At 44.6% G+C, this 15757-nt stretch overlaps 2 protein-coding genes across 3 annotated transcripts in view; one reads left to right on the top strand and one right to left on the bottom strand.

The window, feature by feature from the left end:
• FOXJ2 (forkhead box J2) overlaps positions 1-12382 on the top strand; it is a 32260-nt gene extending 19878 nt beyond the window's left edge. Inside the window, exons 5-11 of one of the 2 annotated variants that reach the window (XM_081925660.1) lie at positions 1543-1683; positions 1940-2135; positions 4227-4562; positions 6193-6294; positions 6463-6663; positions 8332-8430; positions 10003-12382. In XM_081925660.1, the coding sequence (XP_081781786.1) occupies positions 1543-1683; positions 1940-2135; positions 4227-4562; positions 6193-6294; positions 6463-6663; positions 8332-8430; positions 10003-10082 (1155 nt within the window). In that variant the 3' untranslated portion in view covers positions 10083-12382. Of the gene's footprint in view, positions 1-1542; positions 1684-1936; positions 2136-4226; positions 4563-6192; positions 6295-6462; positions 6664-8331; positions 8431-10002 lie in introns of both variants that reach the window. The other variant, XM_081925659.1, reaches the window with a different exon arrangement.
• The window catches only part of LOC309377954 (solute carrier family 2, facilitated glucose transporter member 3-like), a 230922-nt gene that overhangs the window by 112288 nt on the left and 102877 nt on the right, over positions 1-15757 (bottom strand). The window lies entirely within an intron of this gene.

Genomic DNA, 15757 nt, shown 5'->3' with positions numbered 1-15757 from the left:
GGCTTGAAGCAATGTTTGTCAGTGCATGAGCAATGTCTGCTGAGATTTGGAAATAGAGAAGAATTGCATAAGATTTGCAGCAGCCAAAGGAGGGAAAGGCTTGAGCGCCTCACCCCCTTTGCCCTTTCTTCCTCAGCCTGCTCCATTATTAGCAGAATCAGAATTATTATTATTTAAATAGCAAAATACATAATAAATTATACACACGTGCTTAATTTAAATGACTTTAATTTTGTTCTTTTAAATTACTAACCTAATGATTAATAACTGTATTAGCTATATTGCTCCAAAAACAGCATAGATTTATTAAATCATTCAGTAGGGCTGCAATGTTTTGCTTGCATTCTTGTGCACACATGCCTTGGAGTAAACCCCACTAAACAGAGTGAGACTGGCTCTAGAGTAAATACGCAGTAATACATTAAATTAAAGGGTTAAATTAGTTAATTAAAAAACTTTTAATCACCCAAAAAGATGCTGCAATTAATTGTACAGCAATTTATTTTTTTATAAATATTATTTTTAGTACAAGTGCTTAAAAGAAGCATTCCATCTTTTTTTGCGTTCAGTGGGTGTGGGGGATGCCTCTTCTAGGATGATGCCTGTCCAAGAACGCTGGACAGTTAAGTCCATTCAAAGACGACTGTGGGGTGTGGCGCTCATCTCACTTTTCAGTTTGAGGGAGTGGTGTTTGCCTGCAGACAGCTTTCTGGGTCATCTGGCCAGCACGACTAAACCTCTACTGGGGCATGGAGGACCGTGACGAGTGCCACAACACACAGAACAAAGAAAGTGCTTTGTGCTGTAGAAACACTGTTTTAACCCGTATGCAGATTTAATTGATAGATCAGTTAATTAATCAATTAAAACTTATAGCTAATCACATAAAATGTACTTAATTGGAAAGTTCATGTGTTTATTTCACATGAGGTTTCTGAGGTTCGTTCAATACAGTGGTGCCCCGCAAGACGAACGCCTCGCAAGACGGAAAACCCGCTAGACGAAAGGGTTTTCCGTTTTGGAGGCGCTTCGCAAAACGAATTTCCCTATGGGGTTGCTTCGCAAGTTGAAAAAATCTTGCGAGTCCCCGCGGTTTTTTCCCCGCTTTCCCCCCCTTTTCCTAAGCCGCTAAGCCGCTTAACAGCTGATCCGCTGATAAGCCGCTTAACAGCTGATCGCTAGAAGCCGCTAGACCGCTGTAGCGCTAATCCACTAAGCTGTCAATGGGCTTGCTTCGCAAGATGAAAAAACCGCTAGATGAACGGATTCTTTTCGTCTTGCGAGGCGCCACTGTAGTTATGTCTTGGCTGGTGATCTTAAATTGGCTCACCGCATGTAAGTCCGTTGTTCAACCACTAGACATGGAGTTTTAATTTCCCTCCTGCTCTAGCACATTGCGTGGCAGGTGACGCTCTCCTTGACTGCCATACTTGCCCCTATCTAGTCCTATCAATTTTCTGTCAACTCTAGAGTGAGTTGTTTCTCTGCAGTTTTACTTCTCGGCCCATGTGTTTCTTATGCGCATATTTCCCATCTGTCCAGCTGTCCCAGGATTCCCCAGAGCAAGAGGCAAGCAAGAGCCCCCGGGGGCCTGTTTCTGTTGGGGCAGAATCATCACTGTCCCCCGAATCCACTCAGCAGCTATCCTTGCAAAGCACACCGCCTATTGGCAATTACAGTCAGGTGAGTCGAGGGTAAGAAGAGGGAGAAGCAGCAGAAAAAGGTGACTGCTGAGAGGGAGCTGGGAGGAGGGAGGAAGACAATGGGAGAAGGCTATTGAAAAGCAAAATAGGACATGGATGAAATGAGCTGCGGCACAGTGGCATGCCTTGGATGTGGGCCAGAGCTAATAGCTCTGAAAATGGGGGAATTGTACATATACAATCCCTGGTTTCAAAAGGCTAGAATTCTATTTAATACACCTGTTTATCTTCAGCAGAGCACAGGGCCTGTGGATGTGGCAGCAACAGTGGCTGGCGGTCAGAGCCGTGAAGGTCCAGATGTGCCACCTCCACATTACAGTAACAGCAACGACTTGAAATTCTCCTATTCTGAGATCAACTTCCAGGACCTGAGCTGGTCCTTCCGAAATCTCTATAAATCCATGCTTGAGAAATCCTCCTCATCCCAGCATGGTGAGTAACAGTGCCAGATATGATCGGTGGGTGGGGGAGAGAGAGGTGTCTGCACCCCAGATAATCATCTTAGAATCATAGAATTGTAGACTTAAAAAAGAGACCCTTGGGAGTCATCTAGTCCAACCCCTTCAATGCAGGAATCTCAGCTAAAGCATCCATGACAGATGGCCAGCCAAACTCTGCTTAAAAACTTCCAAGGAAGGAGAGTCCACCACCTCCCAAGGGAGTCTTTTTCACTGCTGAACAGCTCCTACTGTCAGAAAGTTCTTCCTGATGTTGAGGCTAGAATGAGGCCCCTACACTTTAAGAGCCCTTCTCAACTGAAGAAGTTGGCCTGCTCTAGAGAAATCCTATGTCCCTTTTTCAATGAAACCTCCTTTTTTGTAGAATGCATACTAAATTAAAAATTGCTACAGAACTATATGCTCAATAATGGATTGAGTGTTTTAGCTGACCTCTTGGGTTAGGGACATGCCTATGCTGTAGGGAAAGGGGAAAGATCAATAGCTAGAAATAGGTTGCAGAGAAAGATTACCATAATTCCCCGTATAATTGCCACAGATTTTATGCCTTTTTTTGCCCCAAAGTGGGGTGCAACCATTATGTGAAGCAATAATCTTATTATTACTAAATTTTATTATCACTAAGCTATCGCAGGAAGATGCAGGTCTTATCATATCATGTGCCTCACTCAAGGCAGCTATGCCCGTCTGCACACTTCACTTGCACCTATGGAAATGCAGTATAGTATACTGACATGTGCACTGAGAATGCTAAGCTTGTGGCTTGCAATGCACAATGTGCAAGAGAAAAATGTGTATCCATATCCCACTGGTGAATACATTGCTGCTCTGTTTAAGTGGCAGGACAAACAGAATTATACCATGCAATGAAAGGTAACCTTGTTTTTGGACTGAAAAAGCAGGGTGCGATGGTCATTTGGTGAAATATGGTACTTGTTTCCCAACTCCAGAGTAGGGTTGGGCGATCCACATTGTGGTGTATCACCAGCCAAACATTGTGGTTTGGCGATGCTGAAACTAGCTGCAGTTGCCCCAGCCTGCGAGGCACTGGGTGAATCTGCCACAGCTGTCACCGCGGGAGCTGAGACACTTTTACCCTAGGGCCAGTGGCAGCTGGCCCCAGCCTGCTGCTCAGCTGGGGGGCAGGAAGGCTCCAGCTGAGCGAGCCCCATGACTCCCCAAGACAGAGTGAGCCCTGTGACGGAGCCTGACAGGACTCCGTTTGCAGGACTCCCTCTGCCTTCGCTGGTGTGGGGGGCGGGGCGGGCGAGCAGCCCCACTGCAGCTTGTTGTTCCCTTGGCGTGCTGGGTGCTGGTAGCAGAGGGTCTCTGGAAGCAGCAGTGTCACCCACAATATACCACTGAGTGAAGCCATCATCACGGTCTGCCCCTCATAACGGTCCTGGGCGATAGATCAATACTGTATATCGCCCAGGCCTACTCCAGAGTACTTTGCATTCTATTAATCAGTTACAGCCACTGGGGGGCAGCATCTCATGAAGCTAATCTTGTCTTTTGTGTTATTCGCGTAGAAAAGGGGTTAAAAATTCTGGACCTAAGCTGCTGTTTAGTGAACATTGCTAGAAATGTGGTCACTGAAGTGCTAATGGCTTGTTTTATAATATTTGGGGTACTTGCCTCATTTCTAGGAAAGGTATAGAACTGATGTTTCTGCTACCTTTGTGTATTTTAATGCAGGGGTGGTTAACCTCAGTTCAGGGTCGTGATTTGCCCCTCCCATGCACACACAGTTTTTTCTGGCTGTCCAAGACCTTGCCAATGTTGGCAGCCGCAGCAAAATGGTGAGATAGGGATTAAAAAACGTGGGGTGGGCAGAGCCCAGTTCCCAGATAGAGGTGTTCACTGCCCCCTCTGCCAGTCATCAGAAGGAGGGCCATAATATGCTTGTGTGTGTCTTGTGTGTGTATGCATAAGTGCATGTACCTGATAAGAGAGTGAGTGGCCATAGTGGCCCCTGGAGGGCTGGGCACAGGTGAATGTGGCCCTCCAGGCTAAAAAGGGCCCGCCACCCATTTTAATACTTTCCTCTTAATCCTCCCTTCAGATTTCTCTTCCCTCCTGGGTGACATGCAGCCCTCCAACCACAATTACTATATGTACCACCAGCAGCAGGTGCCCTCCTCGGTGGGAGCTGCACCCCCCCTCCACACTCCAACCTCAGAAGGCTGTCCATCCCAGGGTGGCAAGCAGCAAGGAGGTGACAGCTATGGCCCCCCACCTGTGATGTCCATTCACCCCTCTTCAATGCAGCATGGAGGATATCACCAGCATCAGCACCACCACCCGCACTCCCATTCACAGCAGCAGCAGCAGCAGCAACAACAACAACAGCAACAGCAGCAGCAGCAATCACAAGCTTCCATGAATAATGCTAGCTTTGGTGAGTTACAGAGTGGGCAAACTGACAGAAATATTCATTGAATGAAGGACAGATGGACTAGGCAAGGCTGAAATTTTGGAGTTGAGGAGCTTTTGGCACGTTCCTTCTGAGCAAATCATGAAGGGCCACATCACAGTTTACATTTTTAGCTGTGCACCAAAGATAGTCAAGTGTGAATGTGGAAAAACACACTTGTGCAGGCCTGCATTGTGCAGGAAGTCAGAACTGACTGCGGCTCTCTTGATTGTACCCTGCACTGGGCCTTGGGTTTACTCCAAGGTCCAACACTATCACTGTAGGCTCAGGTGGTTTTGACTAGGAGTGCCTATATCTAGCTGAGGCCCTTTTGGACAGAGATGATATGGTCACAGTACACAGTAACTTATGGACTGGATTGTTGCAATTCACTCTCCATAGGGCTGCCCTTGAATACAACTCGAAAACTTCAATTGATCCAAATGCAGCTGGGGTTCCATTTAGAACTCCAATATAATCCCTGTTTTAAAACAGCTGCATTGGTTGCCAGATAGTTTCTGGGTTCAATTCAGGGTGCTTACGTTAGCGTTTAAAGCCCTTAACAACATGAGCCCCAAATTTCTGAAACTATCTTCTTCCCTTCAGATCCTCTCAGGTGTTAAGATAAGCAGTGGGGCCTTCTTGCTAGTTCCACTCCCTCAGAAGTTTGGGGTGGCGGGGGGAGGGCAGCCCAGAAGAAAAATTCCCTGGATTTGGAAAACCTAACTCACTACAGCAGTTGCTAATCTCCTTTTCCTGAGCAAGGTTCTGTAGCTAGTGGTCGCAGACCATACCCAGGCACTTTTGGAAGAAACTGATTTTCCAGATCCATTTCAGTTGGGGTTTAGGCACAGAAACGGCTTTGGAAACGTGTCCCTGTCAATTCTTCTCGACCTCTCAATGGCTTTTGATACCATCAACCATGGTATCCTGGAGCAACTGTCTGAACTAGGTGTGGGTGGCACCGCTTTGCGGTGGTTCCAGTCCTACTTGTATGGTCATTCCCAGAGGGTGTTGCTTGGGGAATGTTTTTCAGCCATGTGGAACCTTCAATGTGGGGTCCTGCATGGCTCACTCCTATCCCCCATGTTGTTTAACATCTACATGAAAGCACTGGGTGGGGTTATCCACAGGTTTGGAGTACCTTGTCAGCAGTATGCTGATGACACTGGGCTCTATTTCTCCTTTACATTTGAACGTGAGGCAGTGGAAGTGCTGGACCAGTGTCTTGCCTTGATAATGGACAGGATGGGAGGCAACAAACTGAAACTCAATCCAGATAAGACTGAGGCACTGTTAGTGGGTGGTTCCCTAGACTAGATGGCTTTAAATTTTGCTTTTAGCTGCTGGGTGTTTGTGTTTATATCTATTATTTTATTAGCTTCAATTTTTGTAAGCCATTATTGATGATAAAAGGAGCTTGGAAAGCTTTGAATGAATTAATGAATAAAACAGGGAGTGGAGTGGCTGGGTACAGAGAAGAGTTACGTTGTCATGAGGAGGTAGGTTGTTCAGTTCAGGATTTTAGAGATAAATGTATTAGGCATGTATTTGGTGTCTAATATAAGGTATGGGGGTACACCCTGTTGACTATTTTGTGTCCCCCATTTTTCAGCATTTCCCCCTGAGTGGTGCTCCAACATAGATTCCCTAAAAGAAAGTTTCAAGATGGTGAATCGGCTGAACTGGTCTAGCATTGAGCACTCCCAGTTCTCAGGTGGGTCATGTTATGTTATTTCCTTACACCCTTCACTCTGGTAGAGGGGGAAAGGGGCCCTTCAAAGGCTTAGAGTGGGAAGTAGAGATATAGAGAAGGATCTCTTTGGCAAGAGTAGAGAACAGTGACGCCTAGTTTCTTACCTCTCTCTTTCTCTGGCCCCTGCAGAGTTGATGGAGAGTCTGCGCCAGGCTGAGCGTAAGAACTGGACCCTAGATCAGCATCACATTGCCAACCTCTGTGACTCCCTCAATCACTTTCTCACCCAGACCGGTCAGCTCCCTCATCTGGGAGGCCCACAGCAGCTTCCCCGAATCTCCGAGTCCTGTGCCATGAATAGTGGCAAACAAGAGCAGCCCATGAACCAAGGTACTCAGCAGGGCTTTCTGGGTGGGGACCTGCCATGCCAGGACAGTAGGTGAGGCGGAATCAAAGAGGTGTAGCCACACCCCCTCACGTGGCATCGTTTCTAGGGATGGGGATAAAAGGTTCAACAAAGCATATGTTTTTGTCACATCCGGTCTCCGTCTCTCAGATTTTCCCTAACCTTGATCTGTTTTGCCTGATCCCTTAGTATGCAGGGGGGGGGGGAACAGAAGAGTGTAGTTTGAGGTGTTTGAGGTGCCTGTACCATCGCCAAAAATTCTGAATGTTCAGTGCTCAGAGTATATCTGAGCAATGCAAAGATGGTAGCAAACACATGCTGCAATGTTGGCAACTGCCATTACCATAAAGGAGTTTCCCCCCACTTACGGTAGGCTCAGATTTGCACAGGATGGATGGCTAAGCATGTCCAGTTCTTTGCCACTTTACACAGCTAGCAAGTGTGTGTCTGTGCATACTGAGAAATACTGTGTTTTGCTGAGAGATGAAAATGTACCTCATGAATGGGTGCATGTGTGTCTGTTTCAAAAGGGCCAAGACATAGTTTATCAGCCTATCTCAGCTTTTATCGTTCTGACTAGTGTGAAAGACTCAAGGAAAACAATCAGGGACCTGATGACCACTTCTTAGCAACACACAGCGGGTTTAAAACAAGTTATAGGAAAGCATTCTGCAAAAGCTTATTCACAAGTCACCCATGAAACACATGGAGATAAGAAAGAAAGCCTTTGCTGAAAAGAATCAGAAGAATTCACAGAGCTTATACAAATGCAAAGACACATTTGCAGTTATCAAAGGATGTTCAGGTTGCCCCATTTTTCACTGCTAGAGTGAGATTGCATGGCATGAATTTATTCCACAATTCAGCCATTTCCAAAGAGTCTTCTGTTGTCCATAAAATATGAATACTGGGCTGCACATGCTCATTATGTTGCATGGATAGAGATCTGATGACACATTGTGTGAAAACATCTACATATTGTTACCTCTTCGACTTCAAATTGCACCCCACCACATTTACTCTAGTGCAGTAAAGTCATATGAGTAGCATAGGTTTGTAAATAACCACTTACCTGTAAGAAATGCCTCCAGTTAATCCACGATGGAATTAATTATACAATGAAAGACTTGTAACAGTTTTTCAAAATTTACTGAACTGGTGTATGAAGGCCTAGTGGGCTAGTAATTTTTGTGGATTTCTTTGCAAAGCTGAATTAGTATGCTTTTAAAAGAGCATTAAGATAAAAAGAGGAAGTCTTTAAAAGTTGATCTAGCAAATTTATGTCAACTTTGTAACTATAGTGCTCAGACATGGCTAGTGAGGTACATGAATTCACATACAACAAAACTGAAACCAAAAACAGATCTGTGTTTTGTAGAAAATGCAAATTGTACATATATGTTTTTGATTTTTTATGTATTGAGAAAGTTGCTAATTGTTTTTCATATTTATATCTGGCAAAGGAGCCAAACCAGTTGAATGATAGAAACCATCCCTGATTTTCTGTATCCCAGATGATGCTACAGATAAACTTATAGGAAGACCTGAGAGCATGTGTAGAAGTCACATATCCCACCTTAATCGTTTGTGTTTCCAGGTTGCAAGCAGGTAGTTGGGGCTATTGATTGTTCTTTTCCCCTTTTCTCTGCTAGTGAACTCTTACGGTCAGCCACAGCCTCCCCATCTCTACTCTGGGCCATCTCCAATGTACCAGATTTCCACCCAGGACACGCCAGGGTATAATCGTCCAGGTAAGGATGAGTTTTGAGATACTCTTTGAACATAAAAAGTTGAATAATTTCATTTCTGGCTTGCTCCAGGGTCTAGCTGGCAAGTATAAATCATCTGCTTTCTGCTATCATCTCTTTCCCCAAACATATGCAGATGATTTCTAGCAAATGTTTGAGTTAGGTGCTTAGTTACACAGGCTAAACCACCCACACATTGCTTGGCCCAAATGCTTAGTTACTACAGTGGACACTTGTGTTACGTTACCTTCGGGTAACGTAACTTTCGGGTTGTGAATGCGGCAACCCCGGAAGTGTATACTTCCGGGTTTCGCCGCGCATGTGCAGAAGTGCTCTATCGTGCCGCGTGCATGTGCAGAAGCGGCGCCTCTAGATGCAGACTTTTCGGGGTATGTACGGACCCCCGGAACGAATTAAGTTCGTATCTGGAGGGTCCACTGTTCTACAGGCATAGAATGGAAAGACTAAAAGTGCATGGGACTGGGAAATTCAGAAAACAGAAAGAAGTACAAAAGTTGAGGTGCTAATATTTACCTGTCATGTGGTTGAACGAACTTGGAAAGGTGAAAAACTGGGTTGTCTACTGCAACTCAAGAGGGGCACTGTCTATAATGTGCTAGTTGTCTACAGCTGAGCAGTCTGCTTATTAGTTCCAGTGAAACCCAGTGTCCCTGCAGACATTGTCTCTCTTTCTTACCTACCTACCGGACAACAAAATCCACCAGGGCCTTGCAGAGTCTAGTCAAAATGCTTCTTTCCTTGCAATTAATCTCCAGTTTTATCCTTTCAATTCATTTAAACATAGAAAAAATTATCCTTTGGGAAAGGGGCCTCTGCATGAAGGAGTCCTGAATAATTCCGAAGAAAATGACAAACACAGTTCAGATACAAGGAGTATGGAGAAGATTGAGACAAGGAAAGGGTCTAACTTAAGTTAATGACAGGGAGAAAAGCCATCTTCCACACCCACCTATAGAGCATCTGAAAGCAGAGCAGCCTTCTGGTGTGATCCCAAATGGCTGTACAAACTATGAATACAGTATACATCCAGTAACAGGGGAAACTTACCAGTAAACCTCACTTCAATCTGAACCAGGCTTTTCGCAATGAATCATTATAGTAGAAAGACACAGGTAATGTGTTTTCCTGGGTCTGCCTAAGTCATGCCAGCTGTTTTACCACAGGGTTAAAGCAAAGTCCACGACTCAGATCTCATTCTAATGAGGTGATCTCACCTTTGCTGGAAAATGGTTCAGCTTGGCCCTCTCAGGAAATGCAGGATATGCTTTTAGGGTCAATCCATTCACTCACAAGAGATAACAGACAAAGTGTTGCTTGCATTAGATATGACATTGGATTCCGGAATTAATTGAAGCAATTGCAGCCTCCTGTTTAAGGGCCTGAATATGTTGGCAGTCTCACATATGCCACCAGGGCCAAGCCAAAAACACCATTTGGGGGCATGTGTTTCAAATGAACTGAGCTGCTCTGTAATGATCATAGTAGTTTATTATCAAGAATTCTACATAACAGACCACTTGTTTCCTGTTTTCTTCCTTTCTGCAATGCATTCAGGTCATCATCTGGTTCCACGGCCGCCTCCAGGTGCCAATGAGGAAATCCCTGATGATTTCAACTGGGATTTGATCACCTAGCAAGTTACAGACTTGATAGCACATCCCTCATGTAGGGTATGGGAAGGGGAGTCTGGGGTTTGGGTCACAAGACCAGCACCTTCAGCCTCTTTCCTTGCCTGTATATAGATATATATTCTCGACTTCCGCCAGAGAAGCTGCCGCAAGATGCTGCCGAAGATAATCCTTCCTTGCGCTCCCTGTTTTACCTTATTTTCTTCTTCTTTATTATTATTATTATTATCATCATCAATAATAGTGCACAGCCCTTCTGCTCCATCTTCCAGCTTCGGATTTTATGTGTTTACTGGCACCCTGTGTGGGATGGAGGGTAGGAAAACTGTTTTTTGGTGTCATGAGAAGACCTTGGAAGGAGGAATTCTTGAGGGCACCTTTCTCTTCCTGCATCACCTGCGTTTTAACAATCCCGCTTTCCCTTCAAGGTGGCCAGTGACTCTGTTTTATTGGCTACAAAAGTGAGAGAGCCCCGTGAATCTTGAAAGTCTGTAATAATTATGTTCTTTCTTAAATGTTGTAAAGGGGGGGAGGGGAGGGGAGGGTTAGACCAGCGTTGAAAGGAGGTCTGTGAACTTTCTCACACCAGCAGGAGCAGCAGGATTAACAAGTGCACAGAATATGAGGCTCTGGGTGTGGAGAAGAGCTGGAATATTGGAGTTTGACAGAGACAGGCTTGCCTTAGTGGAAGGTGAGGACTTCCCTCTAGCTGAAACACTGTGGTTACGAGTCTGCTGCTTGGTAGGGGCTGAGTGTCTGGTACAGACGATGGGGGCCTTTACCTTTTTTCTACACTGCCTTTTTCAATCACTGCCATTTTGCACTTTCCCCCTCGGCAGACGATGAAAGCTTGACAGGTCTGGCTTGTATCCGCATCATGTGGCTTGGGTACCAAGATCGAACCAGAATCCTCAGGGCTTGTCTTATCACAGTTCCGCCCCCCCCCCTCCTGCTGCCTTCTCTCATAATGCAGTAAGGCTCTTATTTGAATATGCAGATAAGACATAAAAATCAAGAAGTAACTTCTCTACCCTGCAAGGTTTTGTTTTTCAACTCCTGAATTTGACTTCCTCTCAATTCTCTAGAAAGTGTTGTGGCTTGTGATGCAAGAGTAAGAGCTGAGGGTGTCTTGTCTGCCTTATATAAAATAAGCAACTGGTGGTCCCTGTTTCGTGGATAAACTTAAGGTGAAAGGAGGAATGTAATGCTGAGCAGAGCTTGGTGGGTGGAGGGTAGAGGCTAAGTGATTGTGGAATATCTCTGTGAAGAAGATGCCGAAAGTGTATAGCTGGAATAGGAGGGAAAGTTGGAAGGGCCCTTCCAAGTCACGTGGGGTCAGGAAGGGCAGAAGTTCAGTTGTATGGCAGTCCTTAGGAGACAAGGAAGAAGAAGGGTGCCAGTGTAGGATTGAATTTAGAACTGGATCTGGCTAGGTGACCTCTTTGCTGCTTTGTTTTCAGTTTCTAGTGTGACTCTCTTTTGCCAGACCTCTTGTTAATCTGCATACTCTTTCAGCTGCAAGCCTGCTTTGTGTGAAGAGGAAACTTAAGTTGGAAGCAAAAAACATCATAGGAAAGTGCTGTGCCCGAGGGTGGGAAGGTTCTGCAGCACTGCTTTTAACTCACTGTTCCATTGGATTTTGGAGGGAGGGAATTTTTGGTTGTTGGGGAATGGGGCCATCATTGTGTGTACTGAGAGGAGTAGAAAATCCCTGAGCTGAATTCCTGGAGGAGTTTTAATGGTTGTCTACACTGTCCCAAGATGAGAATGATGTGACCAGGAACAGGAGATTCTTGTTGGCGAGTGTCTGTGGAACACGCTGTAGAGATGACTTCTCCTCCAGATGCCAGCTGGTGCTTTTTACAAGAAGTTTTCGAAGAATAAAATCCACAGAAGGTGGAGGGAATAAAAGATCACTCCTATAGGTATTTAAAGGCGCCTTGTTTGCATATGTAAATATATGCCAGTCAGTGTGCAAATTAGCCACATCCTCCCTTTTGCCTCTGAATTAACTGCATCATTCTCAAGTGGGTTACTATTGGAATGGACACATGAAGTCATAGACTCAGCACTGGAATTCTGCACTGTGAGCAGCTGACACAGCCTGTCCTGGAAAAACAAGGGTGAGCAGCACAGAGGGCTGGCCGGCCAGCCTGCCTGCCGTGGAGAGAAATCCCTCGCCTGCCCACCCGCTTCAGTGCAGCCCACAATGCTTTATGTCAAGGAGATGGGAGAGGGGTGTGGCCTCACAGATTTATTTTTTTTGCATGCTTTCTTAATTAAAAAAGTGAATGTTTATGGTTTAATCCCTTTGGTGCCCCTGTTTTAATTTGTCTGTGGCAACTCGTAAGGTGCAACTCACATCATTGGGCTGGAATTTGGACAAAGGAAATACAGCCTTGTTCTTACTGAAACAAAGCCTACCATTTTACATATACTTGATTCCAGGTTATTCCTTACATTTGTACCACCTCATGTTACAACCAGAGCCCAAAGACATCCCTTCGTGCGGGGTAGTGTCTATACAGTGAATCTTGCAGGAGCACAGAAAGTGCAGAATTCAATGTTTTGAGAAACACTGCTTTCTTTTTCTTTTAAAAAAATGCTTTGTCCGTTATGATTTTAAAGATATCATTGAAAATGGGGGCTGAAATCCTAGAATCCAGGAAGGTGGTTGAAAATAGTTTATTTCACTAGGGATGTGGCTTGAGTGTCCTTGCATTGCTCCTTCTCATTATTAGTAAAAGCAGAATAAATTATACAGGATAATACAATACAATACAAAACAATAATCTTTATTGTCATTGTCCCATACAGAACAACAAAATTGAAAGAATCTACATCAGACATTCAAAAACCAACAATCCTGATATCCCAGCCTGGTTAGCCCCCTAAAAACTCTGATACCCCATAATTAAATACAGCATACTCCCATAGAGACTACTTTACACTGCGTTTAAAACCAAAATCGCATTTGGATAGAAACTGTTTCTCAGGCGGCTAGTCCTAGTCTTTATAACCCTGTACCTTCTTCCAAATTGTGGAATAAATTATGTAAACAGAGATAAATTACAAACCTAGACAGAGCTCTATGAGAGCAGATGAAGTTTAACTCCCATCTGTTCCAGCATCTTGATTTCCACAGTGGCCATCTAGATTACTCAGGGAAGCCCATAGGCAGGGCATGAAGGCGGCAGCTCTCTCTTGCTCATCCTCAGAGGCATGCCGGCTCTGGTCATGGAGTTTCTATACAGACATCATGACTAGTGGTCATTGATAGAATCATTCTCCCATGAATTTGTCCAGCCCCCTTTGAAAGCCACCTAAGCGGACAGCCATTAGCAGTAAATTCCATAAACTGATTATGCATTGGGTAAAGAAGTACTTTACATTGTCCTCAATTTATTGCCTTCTGTTTAATTGGATGGCCCCGATTTTTAGTTCTGGTGAGTTCACAACATACACACATTTCACTTGTGCACATTCAGCTTTACACACTTGGCAATATATATATATATATATTTGTGTATATATGTGTGTATATATATATATATATGGAGAAAAAAGACTTTGGCAATTCTACTCACTGTTGAACCCAATGTGTTTTGACTATACAGTCGTACCTTGGAAGTCGAATGGAATCTGTTCTGGAAGTCCGTTCGACTTCCAAAATGTTCAAAAACCAAAGCGCAGCTTCTGATTGGCTGCAGGAAGCTCCTGCAGCCAATCAAAAGCCACGGAAGCCCTGTTGGATGTTTGGCTTCCAAAAATAATTTGCAAACCGTTCGGGAACCAAAACGTTTGGGAACTAAGCTGTTCAACTTTCAAGATACGGCTGTACATGATTTTGGCCTTACCCCCTGGTGAGTTAAAAGTCGTCTGTATTATCATAAAGGATTACATACTTTTATAAATATATATTACGGATCAATGTTCTAGGACATAGAATTAGGACCTTATTAGTCCAGAAGTTTGTTTTTTTTTAATAATGTAATTAACACCGCCTTGGCTAGGTGCAACAGATCTTAATCGCAGTGTAGAAACAGCCCTACCAAGATATTTTAAAACTGAGTTGAATCACTTAAATTTGTTTGTTGTTTTTGATATTTGTATTCTACCCTTCTTCTAAGGAGCTCAGGCAACATATTTGGGCTAACCTTGTTTTCTTTTCACAGCAATTGTGTGAGGTTCACAGAGAGAGGTGCCCAGGGTCATTGCTGAATGATCCAACACTAACAGTATTCATTGCACCACAGTAAATTTCAGTAGAGGAAATTTTGTTGGGTGAGTTGATGTAAGAGCCTATCAGCAGTCAGGAGTTCTAGAAGCCATCAGTGCAGGAATCTACTTTTGTTCTTAAATTTTCTTGTATACAGTACAACTTCACGGCTCAAAGACCTTCAGGTCCAGTGCTGCAGGAAACTTTTAGATTAGTCAGTGATGGGTGCTTCCTTGTTTCAAAGGAGTGACGGAGTGTGATCCAAAATAAAAGTCATGAGTGGAGATCTCTTTTTTTGGCACATTATTTTTGCTGAGCTATGCTATTTATTGAGCAACTTTGACTTTCAAAAGGGAACTGGTCTTTTGAGCATAGTTGAGAAAGGCTGGGTGCAGTGATTGGGTGGAGCATGATGCACATATGGAAGTCAGCTGACTTCCTTGCTGATTCGAGTTTAGAAATAGACAATTTGAGCCCAAAGGGCTTTTCATCAGACCTGCAGCATTCAAAGGGAATCATGTTTTGCACTTAGCTACTTTCTCCAGGACATGAGCAAAGGCTTCTGTAGCCCCCTTTTCTTCAACATGCATACCAGCAGGCTTTCTTCAAACCTTTCCTTTTAGGTATATCTGCTGCATACTGGTGGGCCTGGTGGGCACACACAACAAATGAGGTGGTAATGATTGGATTGCATCATTTTAGAACGGCCAGGTGAGGGAGTGCCATTTTTGTATGTTTCCCTAGGTTACTTTTCCTTGCAAGGAGAAAACTGCTGGAGAGTGGGTTGAGCTAGAACCTTTTTTTCATTTTTCTTTTTACTTGCGCAGAGAATGTATTTTTCAAATGCAGGGAAGCATCCAGAAATGCATGTCCTACAGTGGCCTAGTCCATTTTTTTGGCTCGTTTGTCAAGAAATGTAGATCAGGCACAGAGTTCTCTAACCATCTCAAGGGGGGACACTTAACAGAGGCTCTGTCAGACTTATTCCCATTATGTGGGGCCTAAGCCTCTGCCTCCAGACTGCCTCTTCTTGGTGCTGCCCCCCATAGACAACCTCAGACACTTGAAGGGCCAGCCACCTGGCCTGTAGACAGGCGCTCCTCTGTCCCATAGCCTGGTGTCCTCCCTGTGTCACTAGACCGATTAGGACTTGTGGGAAACATTTGGTTCCTGGTGTTCTGCGAGGGCCTGTCCCTATAGACCTCAGTGGTTCAGGAGGTTCTTATGGGGCTCCTGTGTGACAGCCTCAGGCACAGTGGTTTCTCAAGATTGAGCAGCCACTTCCTGGTTGGCTCCTTAGCTGGTGCATCTGCAGCCCCAACTGGATCTGTCCTGCTGCTGGATTCAAAGGTTACAACAAACTTTGACCAGGCAGACCTGCTTTGAATGCCTCCTCAGCCACAAAGCTCACTGGGTGACTGGGCCAGTTGCTATATTGCAAGCTAACCTACCTCTCAGGGTT

This window comes from Podarcis melisellensis (assembly GCF_964234715.1).
Source record: "Podarcis melisellensis genome assembly, chromosome: 9".
NCBI lineage: Eukaryota > Metazoa > Chordata > Lepidosauria > Squamata > Lacertidae > Podarcis > Podarcis melisellensis.
This window is presented reverse-complemented; position numbering and strand designations above follow the sequence as displayed.